Here is a 14,448-nt window from a genome sequence, read left to right as displayed (position 1 = left end):
TAATTTGTTCGTGAATTTACCAATGGGACTGACAGTCTGTATCTGAAGCCTAAACATTCAAACCCAGATCTTAGGACTGGTCTGTAAACAGAAATTCTACTTCCTAGTTCTCCAGGAACTCAACAGGCACTTTCTTTTCTACTTCTCCCTCCTCATCAATGAAATCTGGCCCCTCACCTCTCTCTTCTGGCCCCTGGGGCACTGGAGGTTTGTGCTGGGTTGCCCCAGGTCGGAGCGGAGTATTTGGAAGCTCTGGTGCAGACTCTGAATGCACCACCTCCTCCCAGAGGCCATGTCCATGTGCACGGGCTGAGACCTGAAAACAATGGGACAGATGCATTACAAGAAACTCCTTCATGAAAGGAAGCAAACAACATTAAGAAGATCAAGAGCACATCTCTAGGGATATGTGCTTGTTAAAAAGAAGAAGCAGAATTTCATCTACTTCCCACAGGCAGTGAGAACACAAACGAGCTCATTAGCACAGAAAGGCATCATTTCTGCTGATGCCCTTCCTGCCATTTTGCACTCACAAGGCATGGGAAGAATGATAAACAGAAACTTAAAGCAGTGCTATTTGGTAGAAAAAACTTTGGTAACACTGAAGAAATCTGAGGTCTGGTCTCAGATCTACCTTTAATTATGAGTGCCCAGAGTAATTCAAGTAACTTAAGCTCTCTACGTATCAGTTTCCCACCTGGCAAACAGGAACAGTAATAGCTGCAAGGATGTTATAAGGATAAAAAATGTACACCTAGCCTTCACAGAAAAAGAACTCTACAAATACAAGCCACAATGCACTAGAACTATGTTCATCCTCCTACAACAGAAACGGATGCCCAGCATTTATTCTGCTGTGGTGCTAATGTCCCTCCAGCCCGCTTCCAGACCTCCCAGTCACAGCACGCACACCTCCTTCTACTTACTGGCCGTCCTAATATGTCAATCTGCCTTTCCAAATCCTCCAATAGGGTCACCACCTCCTCTCCGTTCTCTAGCTGATGTTCCTTCACCAGAGTCTGGAGCTCCTCAGGCAGGATGGTCAAGAACTGCTCTAGCACTAGCAACTCCAAGATCTGCTCCTTGGTGTTCAAATCTGGCCTTAGCCACTGATGGCAAAGTGCGCGGAGTTGGATCAGAGCTTCTCGGGGTCCTAATGTCTCCTGGTAGCATAACTTCCTAAAGCGCAGGCGGAACAGCTCTTGGCCTGGAGGGTTATTTTCATGCAGACTAGATTCCTGGTCCCAGCCATGATCTTCCTCTACCTTGACAATTACAAGGTCTTCTTCGGGAGCTTGGTCAGGTGGGGATGGGGCTGACGACTTTCTTGATTCTGCTGCCATTTAGAGCTGGAAAAGCTCAGTAGGCTTGTTTCTACTACCTTCTTTATCTTCTTAAGAACCTTCCAAGGAGCTCTTCAGTAAGGGCAATTCTTGGGGTAGAGAAACTGTCAAACAGCATTAAAGCAAGTCAAAGGTCACAGTAATACATTACGACATCTTAACAAGCTCCTCACCACAACATGTACCTCACGGCTCAATCACTTAAGTGATCCTCTCCACTGTTCCAGAAGTAACTCCTTACCTCCTTAGCTTTCTGCCAAACACCCATCTGGGGAATAGTCCATCCCTTCTGCTTCCTCTCCTTGGGGATGTGGAATACAGCAAACAAAGTCAAGAAACCATGCAGACTGGGTAGACTAAAGTTCTGCACTTAACCCCAGCTGGCCCTCAGTGATTATGAACTCTTTCGGCATCTGCTGCATTCCGCTCTCAGCCTATCCCTCACACTCAACAGAGACTCATTTCTTTCTTTCTTTTTAAGATTTTATTTATTTGACAGAGAGAGCGACCACAAGCGGGGGGGCAGGGGGCAGACGGAGAGGGAGAAACAGGCTCCCGGCCGAGCAGGGAGCCTGACGCGGGGCTCGATCCCAGGACCCTGGGATCATGACCTGAGCCGAAGGCAGACGCTTAACCGACTGAGCCACCCAGGTGCCCTGAGACTAATTTCTATACAATCTAGCTCAAGGTATTGTCCAGAACTATCCTAACACCAAAGGCTCTTCTCCACCTAAGTCATTATCCTACTGCGCTCTCCATCCTCCCTCCTGTCTCAAGGCTAACCATTTCCACTGTGGACCTTACCTCCCTCTACAACTCTCTTTGGAGCACTGGTCCTGCCTCTCCAAGGAACCTAAATGCCCTAACCACACCTGCAACCCAAAAGTCTAGTCCCACACACTAATGACCTTCCACAGTGTTTTATAAATAAAATCATACAGTAGGTAGTCTTTTGAGTCTGGCATCTTTCACTTAGCATAATACATGAGGTCATCAATGTTGTTGCATGTATCAGTAGTTTATTCCTTATATGGATGTATGTTTATCCATTCTCAGTTGAGAGATATCTCAAGTCATTTTCAGTTTTTGATGATTACAAGCAAAGCCACTATGAACATCTGCATATGAGTTTTTGTTTGAACATGTTTTCATTTTACCTGGATAAATATCTAAAAGTAAAATTGCTGGGTCATATGGTAGCTATATGTATAACTTTATAAGATGGGTGTAACACTTTGCATTCCACTAGCAATATGTGAGAATTGCTTGTTGCTCCATTTCCTGACAAGCATTTAATATTGTTTTATTTTTAATTTTAGATATCTGAATGTGTAATGGTATCTCACTATGGTTTTATTTATTATTTATTTGCTTTTATTTTTAACCACTCTCTGGTATCTCACTATGGTTTTAATTTGCATTTTCCTTCTGTCCAATAATGTTGAGCATCCTTTCACATGCTTATTTGCCATCCGTAGATCTTTGGTGAAGTATCTGCTCAAAATTTCTGCCTGTTTTCAAAATTGATTCTATTTTGGGTGCCTGGGTGGCTCAGTCGTTAAGAGTCTGCCTTCGGCTCAGGTCATGATCCCAGGGTCCTGGGATCGAGCCCCGCATTGGGCTCCCTGCTCCCCCTGCTTGTGTTCCCTCCCTCGCTGTGTCTCTCTCTGTCAAATAAATAAATAAAATCTAAAAAAAAAAAAAAAAATTAGATTCTATTTTGAGTTTGAGGATTCCTTACATATTCTAGATACAAGGCCTTCATAAGATATATGATTAGCAAATATTTCCTCCTCTTCATAACAGAAATGAAGTGCCTTTCAAAGAACAGAAATTCGTAACGTTTTTGAAATCGAATTTGTCAATTTGTTTCTTTTAGGGATTGTGCTTTTGGTGTGACATCTAAGAAACCTTTGCTTAATCCATGGTCACAAAGATTTTCTCCTGTTTTCTTCTAAGAGTTTTATAGTTTTAAGTCTTACCTTAGATCTATGATCCATTTCGAGGTGTTTTTTTTTTTTTAAAGTAAACTCTACACCCACCCTGAGGCTCAAACTCATGACCCCAAGATCAAGAGTTGCACGCTTCACCTGCTGAGTCAGCCAGACAGGGGCCCCAAATTTTGAGTTAATTTTTGCACAGAGTTTGAAGTGTGGACAGAGGTTCATTTTTTTTTTTTTTTTTTTTGCACAAAGATACCAAAATGTTCCAGCACTGTTTGCAGAAAAGGTTACTCTTTACCCACTGAATTATCTTTGCCCATCTTTGTCAAAAATCAATTGACCATATATGTGTGGGTCTATTTCTGGAATCTCTATTCTGTTCCACTGACCTACACCTTTATCCTTTCACCAGAACAAAACTGTCTTGATTATTGTGGCTTTCAAAATCCTGAAATCAAGTACTAAGAGCCCTGAAACTTTATTGTATATTATCAAAATTGTTTTGATTTTTCTAATTCCATTGTCTTTTGATATAAATTCCTACAAAAAGAAACCCTGGAACAGGATTTGTGCTGAATCTATAGCTCACTGACATTTTAATTTCCGTTCTATAAACACAGTCTCTCTCCCCATTTATTCAAGTCTTCTCTGACTGCTTTCATTAGTGCCCAAACTACCTATTCTTTCTCTTCAGATCATAAAATCTGTCGCTTTTTACTACCTATTCTTAAAGGACAAAATAAAATGTTTTCTCCTTTAAAATCCTTTCTTAGGGTGCCTGGCTGGCTCAGTCGGAAGAGCACGTGACTCTTGATGTCAGGGTCGTGAGTTCAAGCACGACACTGGGTGTAGAGCTTACTTAAAAAAAAAAAGTAAAAAATAAAGTAAAATCCTTTTTTGATGACTCCATTTGGAAGTGACTGCCCTCTTACTCTATATCTCTGTTGCATAAATGTTTATCACTTTGTGATGTTCAAGTGATTTTTATTTTAGGAATATAATGCTAATACAAAATTGGAAAATGTATTCTCTCATTTCACCATATTCATAGAACAAAAGATTTATAACTTGTTTTTTTAAAGTGTTTATTGATGTTACTTTTCCTGTAGTTATGTATTATTAGTTGCAAAGAAGTTTTGACTTCCTAACTTAATTGTATGTTCCCCATGAGTATAGATCTATATCTTTTATTTTATTGATAGAATTGAAGAACATTCAAAGGCTATTATTTATAACACCTAACACAGAATATATCTGTATTTGCTAAAGAGCAAGGTTTAGATACAAACCTGGAGGTCCAAAGAGTTCAATAACAGGGTCCTATTTCTTTGTGGGATATATCCTATGGCCTTTATCTTGGGTAACAGACATCACCTCTTGCCTGCACTTGCAGTGGTTAAGTGGTCTTCCTGCCTTTGGTTATTCTTTTATCCCATTTGTGTTCCACATTGCTGCCTGTTGTGGGTTGAACTGTGTCCTCCCAAAAGATATGTTGAGGTCCTAACCCCTGATACCTGTGAATGTGATCTATTTAGAAGTAGGGTCTTTGCAGATGTAATCAAGTGAAGCCACTGGAGTAGAGTAGGGCTTTATACAGTATGACTGGTGTACTTTTAAGAAGAGAAGAGACACAGAAACTGAGACAAAGAGAGAGCCATGTGAAGACAGACACAGAAGAGAGCTACGTGACTACTGAGGCAGAGATCAGGAGTTACAAAGCCACAAGCCAAGGAATGCCAGTAACAACCAGAAGCTAGGAAAGCGTGGCCCTGCCGACACCTTGACTTTGGACTTTTGGCCTCCATAACTGAGAGAGAATAGATTTCTGCTGTGTTAAGCCACCAAGCTTGTGATACTTTGTTATATAGTATGTTACCCTATGAAATTAATACTCTGCTAGAGAGACTGTTTTAACAAATACGTAATACAACTCATCACTTCAAAATCTTTCAACAGGGAACCCAACTCTTCAGCACAATATGCAAGGCCCTTTATGGCACGTAAACCTGCCTACCTTTATCTGCTACAAGCTCACCTTCATATAGCTTTTTCCAAACGTGGCTTTCTTAAACCTCCATTCTGCTACAGAGCTCTTTACTCTAGCTCAGTGGTTCTCCACTGGGGGCAATTTTGCTCCCTTCTCCCAGGGATATTTGACAATGTCTGAACATGTTTGGTTGTTACAACTGAAGGGAAGGGATGCTATTGGTATCCAGTGGGTAGAGGCCAGAGATGCTACTGAACATCTTCCAGTGCGTAACAGAGATCCCCACAACAAAGGATGATCTGGCTCCGTGTCAATGCCAAGGGTGATAAATCCTGGTCTAGTTGAGACCATTCAACTCTAACTTAAAAGTCTGAGCTTACCTATTTCCTTTTTCATGAGGTCTTCTCTATCACCCCCACTCTGTACTCCACCACCCCAAGCAGATTAAGGTGCTACCAAAATATATATGTATGTTTTAAGATTTTATTTGTCAGAGAGAGTGACAGAGGATGAGCAAGGGGAGCGGCAGGCAGAGGGAGAAGCAGGCTCTTTTTTAAAAAAATATTTTATTTTATTTATTTGTCAGAGAGATGGTGGGGGAAAGAGTGAGCACAAGCAGGGGGAGCGGCAGGCAGAGGGAGAAGCAGGCTCCCTGCTGAGCAAGGAGCCTGATGCGGACTCCATCCCAGGACCCCCAGGACCCCGGGACCAGGACGTGAGCCAAAGGCAGAAGCTTAACCAACTGAGCCACCCAGGCAACCCCCAGCCTTGTCTAATTTTAAAGATAATTTTCTTCCCCTTCTGTCCACACTCTCTAAGTAAGGGTTTGTTTTTGTTTTTAAGTTTCTATTTATTTTTTTAGTAATCTCTACACCCAACATGGGGCTCAAACTCACAATCCGGGGATCAGGGGTCTCATGCTCTTCCCACTGAGCCAGCCAAGCACCCCTCTAAGTAAGGGTTCTTAATGTTCCTGAAGTTATTGGATGGGTGTCAGGTCTGTGAACTCTGCTGAAATTGACTGTAAACTTTTGTGCCGATGGACTTTTTTCTAGGGAGAAATTCTGTGTTTTCATGTGATCGCAGAAACCCTACCCCGTCCTTCCCCTCCTCCAGAAAAAAATACACTCCTGAAAAAGGCACTGCTTTGAAGACTGATGTCAGGAAGTGTACAGATGTAGCGTGATTCTCCTTCCAAGGGCCTGTCTCTCTCTGCTCTGTAGACCACAGGTCTGTGGTTTCACCGTGCACGTCTCTGGCCGACTGCTTCTGGGTACGCGGCCTTTGGTCATGCTCTTTTCCACTGCCTGCAGGGCGGCCAGTGCCATCTTTCTGGAACACAAATAACTCATACAACTTTCTTGCTTAGAAAGACATACAGAGGGGGGCACCTGGGAGGCTCAGTTAGTCAAGCGTCTGCCTTCGGCTCAGGTCATGATCCCAGGGTCCTGGGATGGAGCCCTGTGTCGGGACCCGTGCCCCACAGGGAGCCTGCATCTCCCTTTCCTGCCCCGCCTTGTGTGCTCCCTCTTTGTCAAATAAATAAAATCTTAAAAAAAAAAAAAAGACATACAGAGGAAAAGGTCACTGCCACAAACATGTGCAAGAAAACCATGGCCATGGGCACACATTTACAGTACTCTACACAGTGTGGTAAGTCCTATATTTGGACCATGTGAAAAATATCTGCTATTTTGTGGAGAAGTGGGGAAATTTCCTGGAATAGTGAGAGTTGAGGGAAGAGTGAATCTGGGCAAGAAGCTGAGATTTTTTGGAGAGTTTGAGACAAGGGGTAATCAATTTTGTTTTGAACAGCCAGGATTAATAACCATGGTTTTAGGGCGCCTGGGTGGCTCAGTTGGTTAAGCGACTGCCTTCGGCTCAGGTCATGATCCTGGAGTCCCGGGATCGAGTCCCGCATCGGGCTCCCTGCTCAGCGGGGGGTCTGCTTCTCCCTCTGACCCTCCTCCCTCTCATGCTCTCTGTCTCTCATTCTCTCTCTCTCAAATAAATAAATAAAATCTTTAAAAAAAAAAAAAAAAAAAAACCCCATGGTTTTAAATTAATTTATTTTTTAAGTTAATTAAAATTTAATAATTTTTTTTTTTTAAGATTTTATCTATTTATTTGAGAGAGAGAATGAGAGACAGAGAGCATGAGAGGGGGGGAGGGTCAGAGGGAGAAGTAGACCCCCCGCTGAGCAGGGAGCCCGATGCGGGACTCGATCCTGGGACTCCAGGATCATGACCTGAGCCGAAGGCAGTCGCCTAACCAACTGAGCCACCCAGGCACCTAAAATTTAATAAATTCTTAAATGTTCTTAAAATAGCTACTTACGTTTTAAAAACTTAAAAGATCATTACCATGGGACATTAATTTTAAGTTCTAATTGTTTAGAATGTGATGCTGCACAGTCACAGTTTCACCATGTTGTCTTACGAATTTCCTTAAAGCCAACGTTCATCTTTACTGAAAGACTGGCCATCTTCCGTCTTATAATCAATCCTTACCAACACTAGCTAAAAAATACTTCAATGTTAAGTGTGCACCATTCGAGAATTTTATATTGTTTAAGATATTAAATAATTAACATATTAAATGATATTAAATAAAGTCTCAATAGTGAGACCGATAGAAGTCATCTAATTACCAGCTTTGTTCATAATTTACACCAAATCAGCCAACCAGTCTTGTCCATTCCCCACCCTGATTATTCTTTTTAGTAGCTCTTTTTCCACTTTTTAGTCTCTTTCCTCTCCAATCAAGTTTTTGACAATTACAACCTATAACTAATCAAGTACAAAGATACAGATTACAAAATTAGTCTATTATTTACCTTCCTCTCAGTTTCATGTATACACATCTGCATTAAATTGGTAAGCACCTTATGGGTAAGGACTGCTTCTTACATCCTCTTTTAAGAATACCCAGTCAAGGGCGCCTGGGTGGCTCAGTTGGTTAAGCGACTGCCTTCAGCTCAGGTCACGATCCTGGAGTCCCTGGATCGAGTCCCGCATCGGGCTCCCTGCTCGGCAGGGAGTCTGCTTCTCCCTCTGACCCTCCCCCCTCTCATGTGCTCTCTCTCATTCTCTCTCTCTCAAATAAATAAATAAAATCTTAAAAAAAAAAAAAAAAAAGAATACCCAGTCAAGGGGCACCCGGGTGGCTCAGTTAGTTACGTGTGGGACTCTTGATCTCAGGGTGGAGAGATCGAGCCTGGGGAGGGCTCTGCACTCAGCACAGAGTCTGCTTGAGATTCTCTCTCTGCCCCTCCTCCCTGAGCTCGCTCTCTCTCTCAAATAAATAAATAGGGGTGCTTGGGTAGCCCACTCAGTTAAGCATCTGCCCTCAGCTCAGGTCATGATCCCCACAACGGGCTCTCTGCTCAGCAGGGAGTCTGCTTCTCTCTCTCCCTCTGCCCCTCCCCCCTGCTTGTTTGTGCGCGCACACACTCTCCCTCTCTCTCAAATAAATAAATAAATAAAATCTTTATAAATAAATAATTCTCGGGGCGCCTGGGTGGCTCAGTCGTTAAGAGTCTGCCTTCGGCTCAGGTCATGATCCCAGGGTCCTGGGATTGAGCCCTGCATCAGGCTACCTGCTCAGTGGGAAGCCTACTTCTCCCTCTCCCGCTCCCCCTGCTTGTGTTCCCTCTCTCGCTGTCTCTGTCACATAAATAAGACTTTAAAATAAATAAATAAATAAATCTCTTAAAAAAAAAAAACTTGGTCAAGTTTATTGATTTAGGAAGTTAAAATAGTCAATCTGTAAAGACTCTTCTGATCTCAAACGCTATAATCCTGTCAACTACTAAAGGCAAAACTCAGATTTTTTATTTCATTATTATTTTTTTAAACATTATTTTGTCAGCATTTTGAGAGTGAAGATTTATTTATTTCAGAGAGAGAGAGAGGAATGGGGGGCAGAGGGAGAGAATCTCAAGCAGTGTCCCTGCTGAGCTCAATCATGGGGCTCCAACTCAGGACCCTGAGATCATGACCTGAGCCCAAATCAAGAATCAGAGGCTTGGGGCACCTGGGTGGCTCAGTTGGTTAAGCGTCTGCCTTCGACTCAGGTCATGATCCCAGGGTCCTGGGATTGAGTCCTGCATCCAGCTCCCTGCTTCTCCCTCTGCCTGCCACTCCCCCTACTTGTGGGCTCTCTCTCTCTCTCTCTGACAAATAAATTAATCAAATCTTAAAAAAAAAAAAAAAAAAAGAGTCTGAGGCTTAACCCACTGAGCCACCCAGGTGCCCCACAACTCAGATTTTAAAGCATTATTGTTTTAAGAGGTAAGAAGGAATGTTTTCTTCCTTAGGACTAAGTAAGTCTACTTTGGGATGTTTGGGAACTGAAAATAAAACAAGAAAGTGATTTTTCAGGCTTCAAAGATCAAGAAAAAATAAGTGAAGCAAAAACTGTCCTTTAGAGTTATCTCAAACTGCAGAAGCCGGTTTTAATATCGACCACATTTCACACTCAACCACAGCACAAATTCAAAATACTTATACATTTGTAAAAACTATGATTACTGCATAAATACACTTAACTAACCAAACAAGAGAAATCTGGGTTGTTCTCGGAGGGGGTAGTGGCCTGACAGAAAGACTCGTGAGGGACCTGGGTTTTGGAAATGGGGCCCCTCCAGAAGTTCCCAGGCATCTCTTAGCAACCCTTCAGAAACAAGGTAAGTATTTAGAGTAAGGCTGAATTCCGTATTACCCCAAAATTGTGAAAACTGTCTTTTGTACAATTACCCAGTCAATACACCACCATTTTCTGAATACACTACAGAGCAGAGGAGCAAAAATAGGTTTCCAAGGATAATTAGGCTTCCAAAAGCAAAATATTGCTTAAAAAAAAAAAAAGAAAAAAACACCGTATTTTGAAGGAAATGCAATATTGCTAAGTAAAAGCAGCTCAGGTGGTGGAAGCAGCTGGATAAAAGATAACGTGGGGGCGGCTTCCCATTTTAAGACAGAAAACATCACAAAGAGGAGCGGGATGAAGAAAGCGAGCCCCCGGGAGAGAGTCCTGGCAGAGAGTCTGGGGCCGCGGCCCAGGCCTGCGCCCGGGGGGACCAACCCCGACCCCCTGCGGCCCCGGGCGCCCCCGCGTCTGGCCCCCCCTCCAGACCCCCAGGCCCGTCCCCAGCGGCGGCCTAGTCTGGCCACAAAGCGCTCCGCTCCTCCGCCCGGGGCCCGAACCGTTACTCACCGCGAGCTCCAGCGGCGGCCCGGGCTGGGGAAGGCGGGCTGCAGAGGACGGACGCACCCGGAGGCAGGGCGGCGAGGAAGCCGGGAGAAAGCTGTAACCCGACCAGGGCCCCGCAGCCCCTAACTTCCAGACCCGCGGAGGCACAACACCGACCAACGCGCATCTTGTCTCGAGGCACTTCCGGAAGCTCTCTAGGAATCCTGGAGGTCTGGAAGCTCTATGGTCAGCCGGCTGCGGGCTCCGGCTCGGCGGCGCCTGCGCGCCGCTCGGTCCGCGGGCGGAAGGGGGAAGGTGGGTGCGGGCTCGGGTCCTGCGAGCACTTGGAGACCCCGGCACTTCGCTGTCCTCCAGGGCTTCTGCACAGACTGCCGGTTGCTTGAGGAATTCCTGCCAGCCACAGTTCATAGCCTTTGGAATCCCCTTTGGCACCGAGTAATAGTCTTGTTATACCGTCTTGTTAAAAAATTCATGGTGATTGAGTATAAATTCCCAATGAATCATTACATGTGTTCAGCCCTTTCCCATCCTACTGAATTGCAACCTCTTACAAAACCTGCTTAGCAGCTGAGCTTTTTGGATGCTCAATTTGTGAGGGACCCTTCGCTAGTAGACCCTATTTTTCACACAACAAAATTGGGGAAGCAGATATATGATCTCAGTAGGTTACTGAGGACTCTTGCCAAGGAGACAGTGTTTCAGAAGGCTCTGAAGATGGGGCGCCTGGGTGGCTCAGTCGTTGGGCATCTGCCTTCGGCTCAGGTCATGATCGCGTGGGGAGCCTGCTTCTCCCTCTCCCCCTCCCCCTGCCTGTGTTCCCTCTCTCGCTGGGTCTCTCTCTGTCAAATAAATAAATAAAATCTTAAAAAAAAAAGAAAAAACAAAGAAGGCTCTGAAGAATTGCTCCCAAGCTTGTTGGCTTTGTATGCAAAAAACGAGAAGAGTATGCATGCTTCTCAGCAGCTCTCCAAATCCTTGACTCACAAGGTATAATCTGTTCGGTTGTAAAAATTAAGATTTACTGATTTCCACAGAGACATAAATCTTAATTTACACGTCATCTTAATGCATTATGTTTCTATTATATTGGATTGTTCAAAAACAGTGCCTGCAGGCCTGTGCTTCACTGGTTTTCTGGTTCTTCCTGTTTGGGGATCTCTTTGAGGTCACTTGCGATGATCACAGAAGGCTGACATTAGTCACCTAGGCGGTGTTACTGCAAACTTTATATATCCGTTGTATTAAAGTTTTAACTTTTCAGACTAGGATTTGGGGGGTGGGGGTTGAGGAAAATGTCTTATTTTTGTTGTTTTGCCTCCCCTCCCCATTTATATTCCTTCAGCACCTTTCCTAACCACCCACTTATTTTCTCAGATGCCCCTCCAATCTTCAGCTTAATTTCCCCTTTTTATCTGTTCCTGCTGATAGCTGATGTGGAGAACAAAGGCAAAAGAAAAAAAAAAATTAAACGTCCTTACAACTTACAGCCCACTGACAAGTACTTGAGACGGGCAGGGTGACCGTCCTCAAGGAGGTCAGCTGCCACAGTGTTAATACTTTGCTAGAAGCAAAAGGCAACCTTAGCTTGACCTTAGCCTGACTTCCAGGATCCTATAAAAAATCCCTTGGCAAACTTCCTTTCTCTCTATCCACCCAAGAGATATGTTAGCAATCATCCTTCAAGCATTGGGCCCACTGATATGCATCTGAAGGGTCTCATGACTAAGGATTTACTAGACAGTAATAAATGACCTTTTCTAACAACAGCTAGCCCCTCCAGGTCCTGGAAACCCTGCTTCCAAAATTCCTTAGAGGGGCACCTGGGTGGCTCAGTCGGTTAAGCTGACTGCCTTCAGTCCTGGGATTGAGCCCCGCATCAGGCTCCCTGCTCAGCAGGGGAGTCTGCTTCTCCCCTTCCCCCTGCTCATGCTCTCTCACTCTCTCTCTCTCTCTCTCTCAAATAAATAAATAAATAAATAAAATCTTTTTAAAAAACAAAAACAAAATTCCTTAGAGACTTATGCTATCCCTAATCCCCTCCCAACTTGAAAGTATATAATGGGTCACTCCTCACAACCCCAGTGCAGCTCTTCCTGCCCAAGAGTCCTGTCCCTGTGCTTTAATAAAACCACCTTTTTGCACCAAAGACATCTCAAGAATTTTTTCATGACCATTCACTCCCAAACCCCAACATTTTCACATCAATAGCCCCCACCATCGTTTCTATCCAGTTCTCAACCCAAATCTGAAAATATTTTGTCCACCCATCAGGACCAAATCTTAGTAGTTTTTATTTGTTTTTAGGCTTTTTTTTTTCATGCAATCATTACAATGAAACAACACTAAACACCGAGAAGTTACAATGTTTCTAGAATCCTTCAAAACACTTATTTTTGTTCCTTATCTCATAGCTCTTGCCTCCCAGATGGGATGGTAACTGGAGGTAGCTGGCAACAGATTAGAAATCTGCCCTCAGTTTCTTTTTTTTACATTAAAAAAATAATTTTTTTAAAATCAAAGTTGTACACATAGGTATTTTAGAAGTAAAATAGTGTCATGACCTAAGGAAAGATTTCTCAAAAGGCACTAATGGTAACAGATAAAACTGCTAAATTTGACTTCATCAAAATTTAAATCTTCTGCTCAATAAAAACACACCTTTAAGAAAGTGAAAAGAGAAGCTACAGACTGGAAAATATTTGGAATACATATTTCTGATAACTGGTATGCAGAATATGTAAAGAACACATACAACTCGATCATAAGAAGAGGAACTACCATAAGTAGGCAAAAGATTTGAGCACACACTTTACAAAAGAAGATATTTGAATGGTCCATAAGCACATGAAAAGGTACTCAACAACATATAGGGAAATATAACATTGAAATCACAATAAAGCATTAAAATCACTACATATCCATTAGAATTGCTAAAATTAAAATGACTGACAGCACCAAGTGCTGGTGAGTATATGAAGCAACTGGAACTCTTATTCACTGCTAGTTCGAATGTAAAATGGTATGCTAGTTTGAACAACTGGAAATTTTTAATGAAGTTAAATAATGTCTGTATTATGACCCAGCAACCTCACTTCTAGGCATTTACTTAAGAGATATGAAAACATAAGGCCATAGCACCTCTATTCATAATAGACCCAAACTGGAAAAACCCAAGTGTTCATCAGTAGGAGAATAGAGAATCAAACAGTGTTATGTTCTTACAATGTATACTAATCAGAAATAAAAAGAAGCTACTGATAGATGAAAAATGTGAATGAATGTTAGAAATATTATGTTGGGGGCACCTGGCTGGCTCAGTTGGTAGAGATGTGATTCTTGATCTTGGGGTGTTGATTTCAAGCTCCACGTTGGGTGTAGAGATTACTAAAATTTTTTAAAAAAAATATTATGTTGAGGGGAGCCTGGGTGGCTCAGTCAGTGAAGTGTCTGCCTTCAGCTCAGGTCCTGGGATCCAGACCCATATTGGGCTCCCTGCTCAGCGGGGAGCCTGCTTCTCCCTCTCCCTCTGCCCTTCCCTCCCACTCATGCTTACTCTCTTTCTCAAGTGAATAGATGAAATCTTTAAAAAAATATTATGTTGAGTAAAAGTAGCCTCATATGAACATATGTTTAGGACAAGTAAAATTAATCTGTGCTGACAGAAGACAAAAAATTTCCATTGGGGTTATGGTTACATGATTGCATACATATGTAAAATGGAGCTGCACACCTGACTTGTGCATTTTATTAATAAAAATAAAATTTTAAAAAGTTAATAAAATTAGGGGTGCCCTGCTGCCTCAATCTGTAGAGCATGTGACTCTTCATCTCAGGCTGGTGAGTTCAAGCCCCATGTCGGGCACAGAGCCTACTGGAAAAAAAAATTAGTAAAATTAAATAGTACTCTCAGTTTTATGGTGTGAAAAACACCAGGCCTCACTCCTCTGTTCCCTACTAATAT

The 14,448-nt window shown here is 43.0% G+C and overlaps 1 protein-coding gene across 9 annotated transcripts in view; it reads right to left on the bottom strand.

Annotated features, from left to right (window-relative positions):
- The window catches only part of ZKSCAN8 (zinc finger with KRAB and SCAN domains 8), a 37,184-nt gene extending 26,518 nt beyond the window's left edge, over positions 1-10,666 (bottom strand). For all 9 annotated transcript variants that reach the window (XM_078055806.1, XM_078055808.1, XM_078055802.1 and 6 more), the window contains exons 1-3: positions 10,491-10,666; positions 927-1,447; positions 178-316 (exon numbers count right to left, since the gene is read on the bottom strand). In XM_078055806.1, the coding sequence (XP_077911932.1) occupies positions 178-316; positions 927-1,343 (556 nt within the window). In that variant the 5' untranslated portion in view covers positions 1,344-1,447; positions 10,491-10,666. The remainder of the gene's footprint in view (positions 1-177; positions 317-926; positions 1,448-10,490) is intronic.
- Between the last annotated feature and the right edge of the window lie 3,782 nt (positions 10,667-14,448).

Source organism: Halichoerus grypus, chromosome 9 (assembly GCF_964656455.1).
Source record: "Halichoerus grypus chromosome 9, mHalGry1.hap1.1, whole genome shotgun sequence".
NCBI lineage: Eukaryota > Metazoa > Chordata > Mammalia > Carnivora > Phocidae > Halichoerus > Halichoerus grypus.
The sequence above is the reverse complement of the archived record's forward strand: the minus strand, read 5'-3'. Positions and strand labels throughout refer to the sequence as shown.